At 38.5% G+C, this 19,301-nt stretch overlaps 2 protein-coding genes across 4 annotated transcripts; both read right to left on the minus strand.

The window, feature by feature from the left end:
- Positions 1 to 6,034: 6,034 nt before the first annotated feature.
- On the minus strand, positions 6,035 to 9,170 carry malsu1 (mitochondrial assembly of ribosomal large subunit 1). Of its 2 annotated transcripts, none has more exons than XM_022215836.2 (4): positions 8,773 to 9,170; positions 7,468 to 7,643; positions 7,295 to 7,376; positions 6,035 to 7,183 (listed from the first exon to the last, which is right to left on the minus strand). In XM_022215836.2, exons 1-4 carry the CDS (start codon positions 9,095 to 9,097, stop codon positions 7,029 to 7,031), a joined length of 738 nt encoding a protein of 245 aa, XP_022071528.2. In that variant the 5' UTR covers positions 9,098 to 9,170; the 3' UTR covers positions 6,035 to 7,028. The 2 variants fall into 2 exon arrangements, with proteins under 2 accessions (XP_022071528.2, XP_051813258.1); XM_051957298.1 differs by having other exon boundaries at positions 7,468 to 7,593; positions 8,773 to 8,891.
- Positions 9,171 to 11,477: 2,307 nt separating this feature from the next.
- smpd5 (sphingomyelin phosphodiesterase 5) lies at positions 11,478 to 18,656 on the minus strand. Of its 2 annotated transcripts, XM_022215834.2 has the most exons (9): positions 18,458 to 18,656; positions 15,377 to 16,089; positions 14,870 to 15,235; positions 13,645 to 13,720; positions 13,415 to 13,555; positions 13,231 to 13,320; positions 13,062 to 13,125; positions 12,030 to 12,189; positions 11,478 to 11,849 (listed from the first exon to the last, which is right to left on the minus strand). In XM_022215834.2, exons 2-9 carry the CDS (start codon positions 15,980 to 15,982, stop codon positions 11,742 to 11,744), a joined length of 1,611 nt encoding a protein of 536 aa, XP_022071526.1. In that variant the 5' UTR covers positions 15,983 to 16,089; positions 18,458 to 18,656; the 3' UTR covers positions 11,478 to 11,741. The 2 variants fall into 2 exon arrangements, with proteins under 2 accessions (XP_022071526.1, XP_022071523.1); XM_022215831.2 differs by having other exon boundaries at positions 14,870 to 16,089.
- Positions 18,657 to 19,301: the final 645 nt, after the last annotated feature.

The following is a 19,301-nucleotide window of genomic DNA, read 5'->3' on the forward strand; positions in this document are numbered from 1 at the left end:
CTAAGTGGTGGGACGACTTTAATGGTGACTATTTTCTCTGAAGAGCACACTGCTGAAATTTGACAGTAGATTGGCGCTGTTGTTTTCTATGATGGTCATATAAGGAGTTGATTCCAGAGCAACAGCACAGTTCCTGTAGGAAAAGTGGATCAAAACTTGAAACTTTCAGCCTCACAATATGGATACAGCAAATATTCAGATATTGCATGTCAGAATGAGGGGGAAAAGTATGTACTGAGCACAAAGTGTCACTTTCAAGACGCTTAGTAAATGTTTCAAGTGCAATAACAGTAGCTGCTCAAAATAAACTGGATATGCAAGCAAGTAAGTTTATGTAGCATCTTATCATTCACAAAGGTTGTTCAAAGTGCCGTACAGACCAATATACCACAAAAAAGAAGAAAAAGGTAATTAATTCAATTCAATTAATCCAAAAAGTCAATTAAAGTTCACACAGAGTTCTAAAACTATTCAAACTTCTTGACTAAAACAGCCAAAAAAAGACAAGAAATAAGGAAAATTAAAGCATTTAAGAGATAAAATGTAGAATAAAGTAAAAATAAATTAATAAAAATTAATTGAATAAAAGTGGAAACAGGTTGAATAAAAGCACAGACAGTTTAGATCAAAGCAATGAGGACTGTACAGCTTCGTGAATAATTATTCGACCAACTGCTGTTTTCTTTACGCAGTTTCCTCAACAGGCCTTCAGCTTTGATCATTTTGTTTGAATTTTAAACATACTGGTTGAATAATTACACAATCTTCTAAAAGACATGAGGAAAATCTTGTAATTATACAAGACAGGTAGTAAATTAGGTTCAAAAATATGATGTAATGAAAGTGTGGAAATGTTACAATTCACACTAGATGATGGAAAACATTTTTTCAGTCACTGCTATTTTGCGTATATGCTGCATATGTAAAAGTCAGTAAATCATCCAAGCTATATTATCACTCAGTATTGTCTCACAGAAGACAAAATCACAAGAAAACAGCCATCTTGGTGCTAAATGAAGAGGAATGCACCAAGACACTCATCGCTAACCAGCTTTGAATTAATAAAATAGTGTCCGTTAGAATGTTAAGAATAAAACGCAGCGGGATTTCACCAAAAAGCACAAATAAAAGGCAGAAAACAGCGATCACAGTGGTGTAATAATCATTTACAAAGCTGTGTAATAATTTCTCCATCTGTTATTGCATGCTTACTATGAAAAACAACTGAATATAATAAACCTCTCATGTATTATTATACTTTTTTCTTTTTTTATACTTAAAACAATCATTCTTCACCTCACAAATACCACCTGTGTTGTATGGAGAGAGGTCAGTAATTAAAGCCTCGTTTACAGTCACAAACGAGAACCAGGTGGAGAAAACACAAGTGCCATGTTTGATATAGTTGATGTGCTCTGTTGTAATGTTCCTCATAAACACCGTGTACCGGGAGGAAACTGGAAGCCGTAGCACCTGCAGGACACAGCATCATATCAGAAGAAGAACTAGCAGCAGAGAGGACAGGTCTCCTTTTAAGAGAGAACTGAAGCTGTTGCCTCGGTTGGGGGTTGTAGGAGATAAATGATTCATTCTCATCCAGTTTCTTACTGGGAAGTAATGAGCAGCTACTGATTAATACGCTCTTTTCTCTGTGCAGCCTTCTATGCACATACTAGTCGCCTGCTTGTGCAAAAATAAAACACTTATTTGTCGACTATATGTCAGCTTTATTCATTCAAACAACCAAATGAGCAGCTCAATGCAGCAATAAATCACACAAGACAGACACTCTGCTACTGCTGTTTGCAAAAGCTAATTAATCTCCCTTTTCTTCATAATCGAATCTGTCAAAGAGTAGCGCTACGGCCCTTAATGGCCACACAACAGTGAGTAAAACAGCTGTGCGGTTAATGAGAATATTAACCACAGTGGCATCATTTGAGTGAAACGCTGAACTTTTCGTTTTACTACATATTTCAGTTTTCTCTCAAGAGCCACTTTGCTAATCCACTAAAATCAAAGCAGATTTAGTGGAATTTGGAGAACAGAAGGTGTAAGATTTAACAGAAGGATTTCACTAACTGGTGTACTGTACAGTACAGGCAAAAACTGCAATTTAAGGTAGTTATTTTACTGCTTTTTTATAAGTTTAATAAACACCCACCTACTTGACATTCAGTGTTTCTTGTGCTGATATAGGTGAAATTCCCTGTTATCTTTGTCCGTTTAAACATTAGCATGAATCATCCTTTATTTTCAGATGATTTAAGTACAAAGAGCTCAGCCCAGAGCTCAAACTCCAGGTTCTGTCAGTGTCTGTTCAGGCTACATTACATTTTTACATTTAGCTAATGTTCTGACCGTAAATCGGTGAAGCTTAATGGTCACTTGCTAGGAAGTGATGTGGCTATCGTATGTCTAAGTGTGTGCATGTACTCGTAAAGTGTCGGTGTGTATTATGACACGTGCACAGAATCATTTAAATTCTCAGTAATTAGGCGTGAGGCCAAAACAGCCAGGACTAAGTATGCCAAATGATTCCCAGCTTATTGCAATAATATCCATACTGTGTAAAACCGTGGAGTGAGCTCAATTCAATTCATCCATCCTCTATACACCGCTTTATCCTCATTAGGGTCGCGGGGGGTGCTGGAGCCTATCCCAGCTGACTCGGGCGAAGGCAGGGGACACCCAGGACAGGTCGCCAGTCTGTCACAGGACTACATACACAGACGAACAATCACACTCGCATTCACGCCTACAGACAATTTAGAGTACTCAATTAACCTCAGCATGTTTTTGGACTGTGGGAGGAAGCCGGAGTGCCCGGAGAAAACCCACGCATGCACAGGGAGAACATGCAAACTCCATGCAGAAAGATCCCAGGCCCACCCCGGGATTCGAACCAGGGATCTTCTTGCTGCAAGGCGAAAGTGCTAACCACTACGCCACTGAGCAGCCTCAATTCAATTCAATTCAATTCAATTCAATTCAATTCAATTCAATTTTATATATATAGCGTCAATTACAGTCAAATCGTCTCAAGACGCTTTACAGAACCCATATGCCTGACCCCCAGAGCAAGCCCAAAGGCGACAGTGGCAAGGAAAAACACCCTTTTAACAGGGAAGAAACCTCGAGCAGCTCAGGTCAGTAACTTGATTGTCAATCCCAAAGTAGCCTCAACCTAAAACATGCCCTACTTTATCATCTATTTTACCTTACACTGTTCAAAAACATTTAGAACTAGCGATTAAAACCACAAACCTATGAGGAAAATATTTAATAAGGTAGCAAACTGAGTAAGAATTAGGGTAATTTTCTCATACATGTCAATGCAATCAGACTTCTTTTAGCAACCAGAGGTGTCGCCTCCTGCTGGCTGGTAGGAAGAACGCAGGTTTAAGACACTTCCACGCTTCACTTTTCAGATCTGAAGGCGAGGCCAGTCGTTTGTATACTCTCTAAAGTTGGATCTAAATGCCCAAATTATCCCAAAATTACAACTTGTCAGTTTATAGCATAAAGTACTTTTGCAGCATCTGAACAGACGAGGAGGAAGCAATGGTGTAGAGTTACAGTTAGGCCCAATTCAACTCAGTACAATGTAATCAGTTTAATTGTGTTAAATTCAGTTCCTCCATCCATTTTCTTCTGCTTATCTAAGGTCAGGTCGCACAGGCAACAGATTTAATTTAATTTAATGTTTTTCATGTCAGTTCAATTTTATTCCATTCAGTTAAGTTTTTTTTTATATAGTGCCCAACTCACAACTCATGAAGAAATGACAAAGTTATACAGGAAGAGATCCAGAGTGTCCTTTGGATTCCCTTTGAATTAGGATTTGTCAACAGTTTTATGGCAGGTAGGGAGTATTTTTATGGAACTGACTTCTAAATATGTAATTTTGATGAGTTTTTTGACATTTAAATCAAAAACTAAGGCCAGACTTCATTATTGTTTAAAAAAAAGTTTCTAAACGATGTGCCGGGCTTCCTTTCATGGATTTCTGCTCAGACACATTCTCCTGAAGAGGCTCATTGACCTCAACATCAATACAGTCGCCCACAGAGGGATCGCTGTGAGAACAGGCTGCTTTGTTAAATAGAAAGAACATCCACTGTCTGTGGAGGTGGTCAGAGAGGGAGTTCCAGTTGGCAATTAATTCAAATATTGACAATTAATCAATGAATTGATGAGCCTCTATTTGGCACATAGATTTTCAGGTGAGCTTCTATTAAAATACTAATTTCAAGACAGTGATTTTATTTTCTTAGAAAACTTTTCAGCATTAGTCACAAGAAACTACACAAAACTTTAGCTGAGAGTATTTAAATCTTTCACTTTCCCTGTAGATCCATTACATCCATCCATTCTCTATACACCGCTTTATCCTCATTAGGGTCGCGGGGGGTGCTGGAGCCTATCTCAGCTGACTCGGGTGAAGGCAGGGGACACCCTGGACAGGTCGCCAGTCTGTCGCAGACTTTCCCTGTAGATCTAAAACTAAACTTTCCAGGATTGTATCAAAACAAAAGGAAGAAGGCCATGGGTATCTTGCCAAAAATCTCTCATCCTTCCTTCCGCCAGTTGGAGTTTTTGAACTTTTGAGGTCCTCTGGCAATGAAAAATGTATTGAAGAAGTCCTTTATTCTAAGTGTTGTCAGTATTCGCAACTCTTCAGGTTGATTTAAGAGATTTAAGCCACAGACATCAACATGAGTCATCCGGATTTGGTTCTAACTTCAAACTTTGATTCTCTTTACTGCAGGTATTTAGAATTTTAATATTTGTTTCTACTTTAAAATGTTATTTGTTATCCTGCGTCATATGTCAGAAATGTGACAAAATGAAAGCACAGTGTTGGAAAATCGTACAATCTACAGACCAGATTCAACAATGGGGGCAGCATGAGTTTTGCAACAGCACAGACTGGTTTTGTTAGTTCAGACTGAAGACACTCTGACACACTGACCAACCAACCTGGATGTTACCAATTCACTGATCAGTCCTTTCCTGCTTGTAAGTGCAGAGTGAATGTCTGGAGTAATAGTTTGGCCGACAAATTCTCGTTTCCTGGAAGAATCAATTGGTATTTTTGATTTAGCGGAAGCCTGAATGGCTTGTTTTGGTCTTCCTAAAACATATTCTTTGCAGACAACAAATTGCCCAGTGAAATGGTCCACTTTCTGCGGAAATGTGCTTCCTGACAACTCTGAATTTTGGATTTCATGAGAGTCTGCAACTTCCTGGAGGTAAATATTTACAGATGTCTAAAGAAAATGTCTTGTAAAACGGGTGTTACACAATACAATTTCAAATGGTACTTAAAAATGTGCTGCTGGTGGGTTCAGATGCCAACAACCATCAGTCTGGAGCTGCACATCCTCCAATGGACACAACTGCAAACAGCAGCAGACACCAATCCAGGGAAAAACTGGATTTGTAGGTTAACTTTGGGTAGATATATATGTGCCATTAGAAACTGAATTTGAATCACATCCTTTGCATTTGTAATAACTTGAATAATTGCAACAAAAATCGAATTTTGAATGATGTGAAATTCATTAGATTGAAACTGAACGGAATATTTTGAATTATTTATCTCTGAAACTGCATTTAGGCCACACTGAAAATTCAACTCTCTACATTAATCCGCCACGATTCAAATTCAGTTCTTGAAATTGATATTCAGGTCACTGAAACAATCCACAGAACTTCTTTTCAGCGTTTTAGCACCTTTGACCGGACTCATAGCTACCTAAAGAGGTTAAGAATAATTACAAACTCTAACAATAAGTTCAGCTAGTGGGTCAATGTTGAAAAACGCATATGAGGATTACATGCATACTCATCCAAAATATTTATATTTGTAGTGCTTACAGGCACAAAAAATGTGTCAGAAGTAATCTAAACTTTTGATAGTTAACATAATGCACCACACATTTATCTAGAAAAGCCAAATACAAATTCTACACCATGTGTGACTGAATAAAAGCCCTGAAATTAAACAGAAATAATAATTACAGATGTCTAAAATGATAATAAAATAATTTATTTTTAACCAACAAAATATGATACATTTTCTTTAGCACGCTCAGAAATCACTTAAAGACACTGATCTTTTACAAATAATGTCCATCACCATCCATGCTTGCTTTGTGTACATTTTATGGAAGGAAGGACTATCATGTTTACACGTCATAAGAGTGTGGAAAGTTAGCTTAAAAGCCCTTATGCACTTCACTACTAGTGTGATGGATGGAGGAGGTTCCTCCAAGCCCTGGTGCTGCGGAAAGAATCATCAGGCAGAATTGCTCGCACCTGGAAGGAAGTGGGTGTGGCCACTGGGCTGGGATTGCAAAGTGCTGCTCAGGGCAGCCAGATCTCCCACACCTGGTGTTAGTTTGGGGTTTTTCTTTTGCTTCAAAAAGCATGTTTGGTTCTTCTTTTGTTTAGAGGAATAGGTCTGGTTTATCTTTTGTTTAGTGGAATATGTTTGATTGACTCTTAATTCTTTGTTTTGTTATATTCATTCATTTATTAGTTAAATAAATTACTTTATATTCTATTCAGTATAGTCTCCACATGTTGTTTTGTTTTTTGCCACAGATTGTAACAACTGGACAATGGGGTCCACCTGAATACTTGCACACTTAAGCTTTGATTATACTCTTGTGTGTTTATATTATAGTATGTTTTTAGTCCGTGGGCGTTTGCTGGGAAGACTCCGGAGATACCGGAGATAAATGTGTCTGCAGCCTTCTCCCTAAAAGAAATGTGGGTTGCAGTGGCTCAGTCAGACTTAAAACTACAGACTCTGAAACACGGCATAAGCCAGGGGTGCTATAGTCACAGTAAAATTAACAATCTGTGAAGCACTTTGACACTTCCAGCAACTTTTGAGTAAGCTGAAACTTGAAATCTAGATTATGGGGGCACGTGAGACTTTCGTTAACTTGTTACGGAGGAGTATAACATGGGACATTTGAGTGTGGGTACAGCTTAAGATGATCAGTCTTGTGTTGTCACTTTGTGGTTTCAACATCAAACATAAAGTCTTCTGGTAGCGTCTCATCAGGCATGCTCCTCAGCTGCTCGTCATAGCCGCGCAAAGTCCAGAGTTTCTCCAGTTCGTACACTTCTCTGATCTCTGGCATCATGAAGTGAACAACCATGTTACCTAAAAAAAAAAAAGAAAAATAGACACTAGTAACCAAACAACAAAAAACAGTTGACTTAAACAGCAGCATAAATTGGATTCTTGGAGATGTGATCTCAAACATTCACCCACCAAAGTCAATACACAACCAATCCTCCGCATCTTTCCCTTCAATCTTCACATTTGGATCTCCATCTTTCTTCAGGTACTTGTACTGGAGGAAAAGTATAGTCTGTGTAAGTTTGAAAAACAAATACCAGGTGCACATACCGACATCTGACAAAGAGTAAATGAAGGCCAGTTACCACTTTGATGGCGTAAAGTGCCATAGCACGGAGGTGTCTCGGTGACACACCGCTGACGACAATGAAGTATTCGGTGTATTTGATATGTTCTGGTATTTTAATCACACAGAGGTCCACGGCGTTTTCCTGACGCAGCAGAGACACCAACACATCGAGATTAAAAGTCTCTAAGGGACCTGGACAGAAAGAAGGATTCAGTCTGACAATATTCAAACAGTAGGTGAATCTCTGCAGTATGATTTGATGCATCCTCTGTCACTGCATGCAGCTTCAAATGCTACTTACATTGTTATGTGCAATAATCAAAGTAAACCAATGGTTGAAAATGCTTAACTGCTATCATTATTCTGAATTAGTCTATTATTCTTTCATTACTTACAACATTGTTTGATTTTTTCAATCAAAAACAATCACAGTTTCTAGAAGTAATTGATCAGTTAATCAAATCATCAGCAAATATTTTGATGACGTATTAACCATGTGAGTAATTTCAAGAAAAAAATATCAGACATTTGCTGGTTGCAGCTTCTCAGATGTGTGAATTTACGTTTTTCTTTGTTAATGTGACATTTGGGAGATGTTTATACTTTTTGGGACGTTTTAAGCATTCACATCATAGTATTGTATGCATTTAATGTAAAAAAAAAAACAACAACAAACAAACCAACAATCAAACAACAGCAACACAACTGGTACATTTATAAGTGTTTTCTAACTTTCTGTATGTTGTTGAAAATTGTCAGTAAAATTATGCTTTAGGATTTCTGCCTTCCTATACTACCAATGGAAATATGATTTGCTTTTCGAGTGGCAGCATTTCATATTCAACAAACCTAGAACAATCTATTATCAATCAGTGAATCAGTGAAAATGGAAAGTAATCAGCAATTTATTCGATAATGAAAATAGGTTTTAGCCCTAAAGTATACTTAGAGCTCAAAGTAATGCCTTCAAACTGGTTATTCTGTCTGACCACAAGACATTTCAAAACATTTAAAGAGGTACCATAATTTTTAAAATGCTATGTAAATCCCAAAGGCCTAAAAAAATAAATAAGAGTCTGTGCAAGAATCTATCTGAAGCCTATTAACAAATAATACACATGCATTTATTGGTTGAGGGCATTCAGATGTAAGAATTTGCTGGTTATTTGTTAATTATTATATTCACCTCCACTACCAATGAAGAACAGGAACAAATCATCACATCTGGGAGACTAAAACTATAGAAACGTCATAATTTCTGCTTGAAAACTTCATTAAGTGTTCCTCAAGTGTGTTATAGGAATTACAGTAAGCTACTCACTCTGACTGAGGAAGCTATTGTCATCAATTTCGTGTGATTTCTCTTCAAACACGCCAGTGCTCGTTGAATTTCTGCCTTCATTTCTGTCTGAAAAACATCTTCTTGTGTGAAAATGACTTCTGAAGGACGCTGCGTGATGCCTGTGCTGACATGAGGCTAAATTAGCTGTAAAATGTTGAGGCAGATTTTGACACAGACTGGAGCACCGAGCTTTAGAGAGCCAACTTCCAAAAACTTGTGTTTGGTCCACTAAAATGTTACTTCTAAACACCGACGACACCAGTTTCCTTGAACGACAGAGAACATTCATGATTTTAACTCGCATTAACAGCAGCTAGCGCTAACCACAAGTCTAACGAGGGCTAAAAACAGGAAGGGATTTCTGTCCTTGGCTGGTGATTGGTCAGTGCGGCTTCTTCGTTGGTGTCTGAGCAGCGCTTTAACTAAATAAGGGGCGCCCTCTACCGAACAAAGAAGGCATTGTCCCCAGAACTCTGCTGATGTTGTAAATCAGAATACAGTACAGTGGATTTCAAAAAGCAGGATTAGAAACTGCCCTGTGATTATGACTTCGGCTTAACTGGTGATTTGGTTTAAATCTGCAACACAAAGCCGGTCTTTCATTCTAAAACTGCCTTTTTTTTTTAACTTTCCACACAAAGACTAATGTCTGCTGTTTGATCCCAAAACCCATTGAAACATAAGCTGTGGGGTAGAACTGAGAATTTCTCTACTAAGACAGAGAGAATTGCATATTGTAAGTATTTCTATTGCTTTTCTTTATTATTTTATATGCACTGGATTTGCTTCTCTTGCTGTTTATTTATCTTGTGACGCTTCCTATGGACTTGCAACACTTGCTTTCTCTTTAAATCTTTTTGACCTCCTTTAAAAATACTCTGCTTGTCACCATTTACTGTAAAGCACCAAATCACACCTCAAATTCCTTGTATGTGAAATCCTAATTGCCAATAAAGCTACTTCGGATTTCAAGAAAAAACGGAGCACACATGTGAAGAAAGCACTTAAAACTTTTGGCTATTCCAACTGAATAGAGAAGTGGGAAAAACAGCACACTGTCAAACAGAGAACAAAAGAAGAACCGGTAGAACAACATCATCATGCCTTATTTGGCCGGTGTGTCTGAGGATCTTAGAAGAATTTTACCCACACACGACATGAAACAACAACAAACAAAAACATGTTTCATCCTGAGAGTAAAACAGCCAAAACACAAGTTGAGCAACTATTGAGCAGCTCCTAAGGACTAGACTCAGTAGTCTACCTGTATCTTAAGGAAAAGAGACACTACTTTGAAGGCAGAAATGTCGAAATTGTGGAGAGGAGTGAAGTAAACCATCCATATTAAACTGGAACAGTAATCTCTAAACAGAAACGGTGGTTTAAGACACCACTTATCACGCACTTAATGCAGCCCTAACATCCCTCTGCAGACAGTTTCGTAACCATTAACACTTTAAGTCACGTCATTTTTAAGTTGATAACAGGAACTGAGCCATGTATTTTAGGGCTGAAAGTATTTACCTGGAAAATGAAGAAGTCACTTGGATGTGAGGTGAAATTTTTTACAGAACCAAAAAAGAAGTCCTTTTGCCTTCATCTGATGCAGTCATTCTCCTTTGGTATGTGGAAGAAATACTCACCAGATGTCCTATTTCATATTATGCATATTACAGAATTATTACGGAAATGCTGCAATGCTGAAGGACTGTTTTTTGTTATTGTATATGCAGCAGAGCAAGGTTAACAAAACTAAACTAAAAAACAAAGCTAGGTGTGAAATAACTTTTTATGTTAGCTGAAATTAACTAAATAAATTAAAAATTAGATTTGAGAAAAAATATTGCTAAATCAATATTGTGAGCTTACAAAAATAAAAGTATGCAGAAAATGTCGTCCTAAGTCAGTTTGGTCAAATTTGTCAATAGCAGTGTAATATATATGTTTTCTGAGACCGAGATGTCGACACGACTTTGAATCACTTGCCTTCACAAATTTTTGTTTGTGCAGCAATACCTTTTCTGAACTTCTTAAATCTAGCCCCCGATGAAGTACTCACCATGTATAATTCAAAAAGACACTGGAATTAACAAAAATAAAAGCGAAACATTTTTCAACAGTAAAAACTAAAATGAGCAAACCCACTGTAGAATCTGACTGAAATTAAACTGAGAACAAGAATTTAATGAAAATAAAAACTAAATTTACCTATAATCATATATTACAATTTATTTGTTGATTATATTCTGTAGTATTTACCTGAATCTGCAAAGTTTGTAGTAAATTCAGTTCCCAAATAAAGGTTATTTAGTAAAAAGTGCAACATTTGTTTCTGAATCGAAGCGAAGTAGAAGCACAAATCAGCAAAAAAAAATATTCAGGTCAAGCAAATGAAAACTGTACTTTAAAACAGTACTTGATTAAATGCATCCAAATATTTCCCACTATTACTTTATCTGCTAAAAATGAAATATATCCGCCTTTTTCAAACATTCAGTGGATGTTTTTATCATCATTCTTTGCAAATTGTTCCTCTGAGGAATAATGTTTTGTCACTTTTGTTCACTTTGTAATCATTTTGTGACGCTTTATGCGGTAAATGAAACCTGCTGTCTCACTGCATCAGATAGGTAAAGTCAAATAATCATAATCGATAGAAAATTAAAGGCAAAATACACCACATATTCATTCCTTGCATTTATTTCTGTAGGAAAATGTTCAGGGTGAAAAATACTAAAAATATATTGTTTTCAAAAATTAATTCAACTGGCTTGCACAGATTAAATTGCTAAAATTGCACATATTATAAAACGTCAATAAATTCATATAAATTCCACCTGAGGTACAATCTCATTGGTCAGTACACATTTGCTGAAATTACAAATTCAAGTATGTAATCCAAACATGCTTGTACGGAGAAAAAGCGGCCTTTTTGTTTGAATTACTTCTCAATCGTCTGCAGACTCAGAGTCCATAGAGACATTCAGTCTCAAGCCCACAGGAATATGGTCGGTGAGGCCGGCCAGCTGGGTTATAAAGGTCACCTCTTCAATTTCCTGCATGGAAACAAGGAGAGTTTGTGGAGGTTTACAATAAAAACTGTCTTTATTTGCCAAGGTTTTATGAATCATTTGTATGTTTGGCAACCTAATAGTAACTTTAAGGTTCAACAACACAGAAGCAATTGAGAAAGAAGGATGGATAGACTGACGAGAGAAAAGGAAAAACATTTTTACTGTTCGGCAGCGCTTTGCAATGGAGTTTTCACGGTAGAGGATGTAGTCGATTCTACGTCCAATCCACGGCTGGCCAGCCTCAGGGTAAACCAACGGTGTTCCCATTGCAGGAACGGGAGGAGAGATGTACTGTTGTCTCAGCTCATCGCTTTCCAAAGTCCTACAAAAGACACGAAAAAGACAGTTCAGGCTGTCATATCATTTTAGCAAATACAAGAATTATGTTCTCATCATTTTAAGCCTTTTTCCAGCATGGGATACGTAACTTTGCTGCTTCATCGGTTTGTTAAAATGATTGATGAATTCTGTCATTCAGACAACAGTCATGTGAGACTGTACAAACAAGCCTATCAGACTGTCCAAATAACTAATAACTCTAATGCATGACGAGCTAAACACTGAAACGTAATCAAATTACTACTTTACCAACAGTAAATTAATAATGGGATAGGATGGCTGCTATTCACAAATAATTAACTGCAGCTAAAAAAGAAAGTTCACATGTCTGAGTTGGGATATTTGATAATTATAAGAGATGAAAGCTGTTAATGTGCAGCGCTCTGACTGGAGACGTTCACATGGATCCTGCTGCTGTCTGATGCCGCAGGTAATAAATAAACTCAGAGGAAAAAAACCTACAAACACATGGAAGCAACCAACTAAATTTCAGCTCTTGTTAGAATATTGTCAAGAGCTAGATTTGATTACTTCTTGCTAAGTCTTCTTAATCTCAAACAGACTCTGGCTGCACCACTGTAAAGTGTTATTTTTATGGAAATTCAGTTTGTAAGAGCTGTGAGCTTGCAGAACAAAGTGATAAAGATGCTAAGTGATTGTGGTGGAAAACTGTGTCATTTGCTCTCTTTTTTTTGATCAATTTTGGAGCAGAAATATGGAAAAATCCTTCACAATTTGTTCATAACTCGACAAGTAAGCAGGGTGCCCATTCAGACGAGAAAACCTCACACTTTAAGATGCTGTCAGATCAAATGAAAAGAGTAATGCCTGAAAGGACAGCAAAGCTTCAAGTACCTTTGTAGATTTTCAGGAGTGTTTATGTCGTCTTCATACAATGTAGGCTGCTCCAGTAAAGTACCTGTAGAAGAAAACCACAGCAATGCCACATGAACTGACAACATTTGCCATATATTGCACATATCGGAGTATTTAAGGCAGTTTACTGGGTTTAAATAGTACAAACCAATGACCCAGGGCTTCTCCTTTCCAGGCCCTGCCCTGCAAGGATCCCTGTATTCCTCAAACAGGCAGTGATTTTGTTCCAGGGTGTCGTCTAGATAAACAGAAAAAATGCAGGAAAAAATGTGCCGAAGATGCTTTTTGGAAAAACACAAAATAAGAACAAACCGTATGAGGCAAAGACACACCAGGTGAGCAGTTGTCAAAGTTGAAATCGCCACAGAGCACATCAAAAACGACGTCCTCGTCGGGCAGCGAGTTGGCAGCTTGAAAATCGCCGATCCACTTGGTTACCATGTTCAGCTGCTCACAGCGAATTTCCCCTTCCCCTGATGAGGGAACACAGAATAGCCGTCATAACCCTGACTTACCTTGAGAATGTTGAGGTTATCTGAGCAAACATATCCCTGTGGCTTGCCTTCTGGAGCGTGAAGATGTGTGCAGTTAAAATAGCCAACCACACGCTTCCCTTTCTGATTCTGTCCGATTAGCACCTGAGAATTTCAAGCACAAGCATTGCATCAAATTAGAGTATTTATCATTCTATGTACGAATTCTGCAACACAACTAAGCTGACTGCACAGCCCTCTGAACACAGGCCAGTATAAAAGGCCTGTTATGTTTTTTTTTTTTAAATTATTTATCAGAGCAGAAAACTATAACAGAAAGAAATGGCAGATTATCAACTTTTCGAAGGTCCTTGAACTAATCACATATGACATAATTTTGTCAAACAAACTAAATTTGTACTTACAATTGCAACATTTCATCAAAATCACTTCATTCGACATGTCTCATTTAAAAATGTAACCAAAAATAAATAATTCAGTCAAAAACTAAAAACTCTGTGCTCCTTTGCTCAACTTAAAAGCCATGAGTGACTTCCACAGTGACAAGGGAAACATTTTGTGAATATTCAGTAGAACTGGAGGCAGTGTTTACACAGAGCAGAGAGGATATTGGAAGTTGTTTTAATTCATAAAGCTACACATATGGCATACTACACACAGGGCAATACTGTATTTTCTCTCCCTCTAACCTCTGTTGTGCTGTCTCCATAAAGTTGCAGGAATGTGAGTAAAAATGTGTCGGGAGAAAACACATCCAGAACCTACTTGGTGTTTAGAGGCTTTTTAGATGATATTAGAGATTTCCTCCAGCTACGCTCACTGTTATATCAAAATACTATGTCTGTATGTTGAGTCTGGCATGTTTTTTCATCAAAAAATCTCGCTAAGAATTATCTACACCTTCTCCCTCATTGAAAAATCTAGAATCTAAGTTTAACTGACTCATTTTTTTTTATCTTTGGGCAATTCAGGTTTTTAATTTTTTACATCCAGCTGCTCTTGTTGTAGTTAATTCATTTGTTCTTACATCTTACGTGGCATAATATATATATTTTGCTATTTTTCAACAGAAGTAAAAGTATTCTGATTTTAAATAAAAATAGAAAAAAATTACTGGATATAAAATGTGTTTTATTCCATTCTTATAGCATGTGCAATGCAGCTTTCCACATCAGGACCAGAACTGGCTTTTCAACTAATTTTTTACGTCCAAATTCTGTTCGTAAGCCTTGAACTCAAATTGAAGGTGAACTTTCCACTATCAGTACATACATTTAAGTTTAAGTAAGTCACCTTAGCAGAGAGGAGGCCCTTGGCAGCCAGTGCGTCTTCCCCACGGCTGTTGGTAAAGCAGTGGTACTGGGCCTCGAGTACAGGGAATCGACTGGCGAGGAAGAGGCCACTGTTGAAGAACTTGAAAGAGGTACATCTGCACGGCGGCTGGCAGGCATACGCACCGATATCATACAGAATGTGTCCAAACACGGGTTTTAGCACATCGGTGAGCTTCCGCGCTGCCCTCTTATCAAACACCTCTTCTAGGCACAGTATGTCGATGTCGGCCGGAAACAGAGACGACACCTCCCAGGGCACGTCGTCCTGCTGGCGGAGGCCCTGAGAGAGCAAAGCTCGGGGGGCACTCCGGTGACCAGATCGGCCCTGCTGGTTAGAGTTCTGGTTAGAATTGAGGAGCGGAGGAGATGACTCAGCTGACGTTTCCTCTGTGTCATCACAGGGCACACAAACTACATCGCTACTGGACTTTGAGGCGGGAACGGCTGAGTCAGGATGGTGACTTACTGGGGGTTGCGGCTGCCTGTCTGTTGCCCCATATGTCGCCGAGTTAACTGTGGGGAGGATGCTGTTGGAGGGGCTGAGAGTACCGCAGCTGCTGGGGGAGTCGACAAAGATGCGAATATGCGGTCGACACACGCCCTGCACAATGCGCTGGCCGATGGCAGACGCCCTGAGCTGAGTGTGGCCGAGGTTGTTGAAGCGAGCCAAGCTGTCGGGCAGCAGACACAGGTTAGCTGTAGCAAAGCTGAACGATGCCCTTCCTACCAGCTCAAAGCCTCTGTGGATCTCCTTCTCTGGTGAGGATGGCGTCTCTCGGTGGTAGTAAAACGGCCGGCGGCAGGCCTGAAGCGGCGCCCAGAGCAGAAAGCCAAGGAAAGCCAAAGGGGCTGTAGCGAGAAACAGAATGAAGAAGATAATAGAGCCGAAGAAGACCTTGAGCGGGTGCAGGTAGCACTCCTGCTCCAGTCTCTGGGTTCGCTCCAAGGTGGTGGACTTGCACACAGCAATGAGGCGATCCAGAAACCAGAAACAAGGCAGGATGAATGCCCATCCCACGGCATGGACACCTGCAACAAACCCATTAGGAAAGGGGGATGCCTGCAGGGCCATGCCTCTGCAGCGTCTCTAAACAACAATCAGGATGAACAACATCGAGGGAGTTCTCGCTCTGGCCTCATTCCTCTGCAAAGTCTCTCCTTCATGGGCTCCACTGGACACTAGAGCAGGGGAAAGAAATTAAAATGTTATGAAATGGCTTCGTCATTGCAGCTCATGTCAACATTTAAATTGTGGGCTCTGAGGAATAACTGTCTTTTGAGCTCATGTCCGTACATGCAGCAGTGGAAAACATGAAGCAGCAGACAGCTGCACTGGCATGAATTCAGTGCAGTCAAGTTCACAGGGAACATCAGACCGGCTTACTGCATGCTTATGCAATGTATTATGATCACTTTTAAAGAGAAAAACATGGTGTAAACAGCCTTTAATCCAGCTGTCCCCATCTGCACAGCGTTGGTAACCACCGACAAAATGAGACTGCAACGAAAAGTCTGCATGGACACCACACCTCTGTGTGTATTTACGGACTAAAAATACAATCTAAAGTCAATGGGTGTGTCAACAGCAAAACGCACTACAAACATTTATCTAATCTTCAGCTGCCACATTTTTGTTTGAAATGGATAACTCACATTTAATACATGCACAATATCTGATACAATGGCAGGAATTCAATCTGGACACTCTCCAAAAAGCAAGCAATGACAGGCAGGATGCTGTTTTTGTTGCTTCTCGTCTGGTGAGCAAACTACAGATAAACTATGCTACTATGTTGTACGCTCAACAGTAAAAATTCTGATCATACAGTAAACTCTGTATTACTATGGAGCTGTCCTTTAACACTCCTACTAATGGGGACAGGTTTTGTTTGAACACTGGGTGTGACACATTGGATGGAAGGTCTGGAGGTCCTTCAGAAAAATTTCGACTCCGTAACACTTCCGTTTCTGCATTGTGGTGAATTTTTATACACTAGTTTGTTCCTCTTTTGCATGCATCTGTATCGTTGTATCTATGATCACTGTAATAGCTTTAGTCAAAGTATAAATCCTCCGCAGTTTTACAAGTAAGAATTAAAAAAACAGCCGTGGATATATTCATCTGTCATTTTGATCACAAGTTAAAAACCTCAAAAACATTAATGATACAGCCAAGTACACCATAATACTGGGATACTATTTTGGTTTGTTTACCAAAAGTCAATATATTTTTCTTTTACATCAATTGTTTTAATACTAGACTTTTCCATTTCCGTCTCTCAGCAGGATATTTGCAGCAGTGACATTATTGTGCACTAGAGCCGCAAGGATTAATCAATTAATGTCAACAGATGAATTTGTTATCAACTATTTTGATAACCGATTAATCCGATTCCAGCATCTTAAAGGTGAATATTTTCTCATTTCTTTACTCCTCTGTGAGCGCAAACTGAATATTTTTAGGTTGTGGGCAAAACAAGACATTTGAGAATGTGATACTGATCAGCATTTTTCTTTTCTTCAATTTTTAGACCAAACAATTAATCAATTAGTCAGCAATCATGAACACATTAATCGACACTAATAAAAAATATAACCCATAAATACACATAAAACATAAAATGTCTAATCTCTACATTAACTAATAAAATGGAAGTGGAGTAACAATTAAACACATTTTATTGTCCTATTACAACCTGCTGTGACTGAATATTGAATCATTAAGCTATGGACAGATTATTTTTTGCCAGCTGCATAGGCGGCAGATTAGCTCTGATTATTATTTATTCAGGGTATTTAGGGCACCAGGACCTGCATCTCCCTCATTCAAATTAATATTAAATAAAACTGATTATTTCCAAGGCACACCTTTATGTTTGATAACAGCCCTGGAAATCATCATAAATAGCACTAATTTGAAGCAACACCGTTTGAGAAGTAGTGATCTAGTTAAAGTAATATCTGTGAAATAAGCTTATTTTTTCTAGAATACACTGCCCTACTTTTCAAATAAATTTTCCACTGAAGTAACACGAAAAAGGTGTAATTATCAGGTTAAAATTCAAAGATTTATAGGTTGGATTGAACATCAAGCGTGTCCTAATATGTACATAGATGCTCCCATTGCTGATTTTCGGTTTTTGTGCCTTTTTGAAGTAGTACAATCAGGAAGTTTATACCTCCTTATGCATACAAAGACCCAGTTTAAAGCAGCCCATCAGTACTTATCACAGTAAAGTGATGTGAGCTCTCTGTTTACACTCCTACAGGTAAATCTGCCGGAGGTGAATCTCACCAGCGGCCGTGTGCAGGTACGCTAGCACTTGTCAACACTTTCGAAATCACCTTTTCGTTGACGTGTACGACCGTAAAACGTCGGCGTGTTATTTCAACATGTGGCCACTGAAGTGCCACACTCAACACACGCTTCACACAGCCTGTATTTGGCACATTTTAATTATCCCAAATGGAAGCTGTCACCTGTCATGTTGCGCAGCTAGCTTAAAACGCTCAGCTAACGTGAAAGAAGGAGCCCAGATGGTCTTACCTTAAAACTGGGGCAGTCCGCCTACTAAGCCCAAACAACGAACGGCCGGGTATAGTGTGTTAATATTTTTTACATTTATTTATCAGTTTATGTTCATTCTAAAACGGAAATTGGCAGTTTGAAAGCAGAAAAGCAGCCCAGTAAAGTCCGTTTGAACAGAATCCCTCCCTGCTCTCAGTGGCTCGTGGCGTTATTAAGCCACGCCCCTTGTGCCGTTGTCATGGAGTCCGGGAACAGGCCGACACGTGACCTCACCTGCAGCCTGGAGCAAAGGGTTTGATTCATTTCCTCAGCTCATTAAACAGTGTTGAAGCTCCGTGTTTGTATATTTTGTATTGGTTAATACAATTTTTTGTATTATTTTTTAATTTATTGTCAATGAATTAAATATTAACTGTTGTTATAACAAGAAAGGTTCCTGCTTGACAGTACAGTAAAGTCCACTGTGGAGCAAAGAAGCCCACACATATTCAGATCTTAATTTGATAATTGCAGAATATTCGGGTTATTCCAGTGTAAAATTAATGTTTTTCTTCAGACTCTACAACCAGCACTCCTCTCAAAATTGCCATACTTCATTTCGGTGCAAAGGGAACACATTCAAACTTGTGCATTAGGAATATTTTGCACATTTTAAAACTGTGTGCAATACCAGTTTTTATATATGCACAAGAATATGTGCAGTATCAGTATTTTCCTACTTAAAATATAGCATGCAATACTGCAAATCTTTGTAATATTAATATATCTCTATCAGTATTTCTAGTCAGGAAAGAATCAGTGCAATATGACTGATATGTGCAATATTATTTCCACATCACAAGAAATTTAACAATCTGAACTA

The sequence above is a fragment of the Acanthochromis polyacanthus genome, chromosome 12 (assembly GCF_021347895.1).
Source record: "Acanthochromis polyacanthus isolate Apoly-LR-REF ecotype Palm Island chromosome 12, KAUST_Apoly_ChrSc, whole genome shotgun sequence".
In the NCBI taxonomy this organism is placed as follows: Eukaryota; Metazoa; Chordata; class Actinopteri; family Pomacentridae; genus Acanthochromis; species Acanthochromis polyacanthus.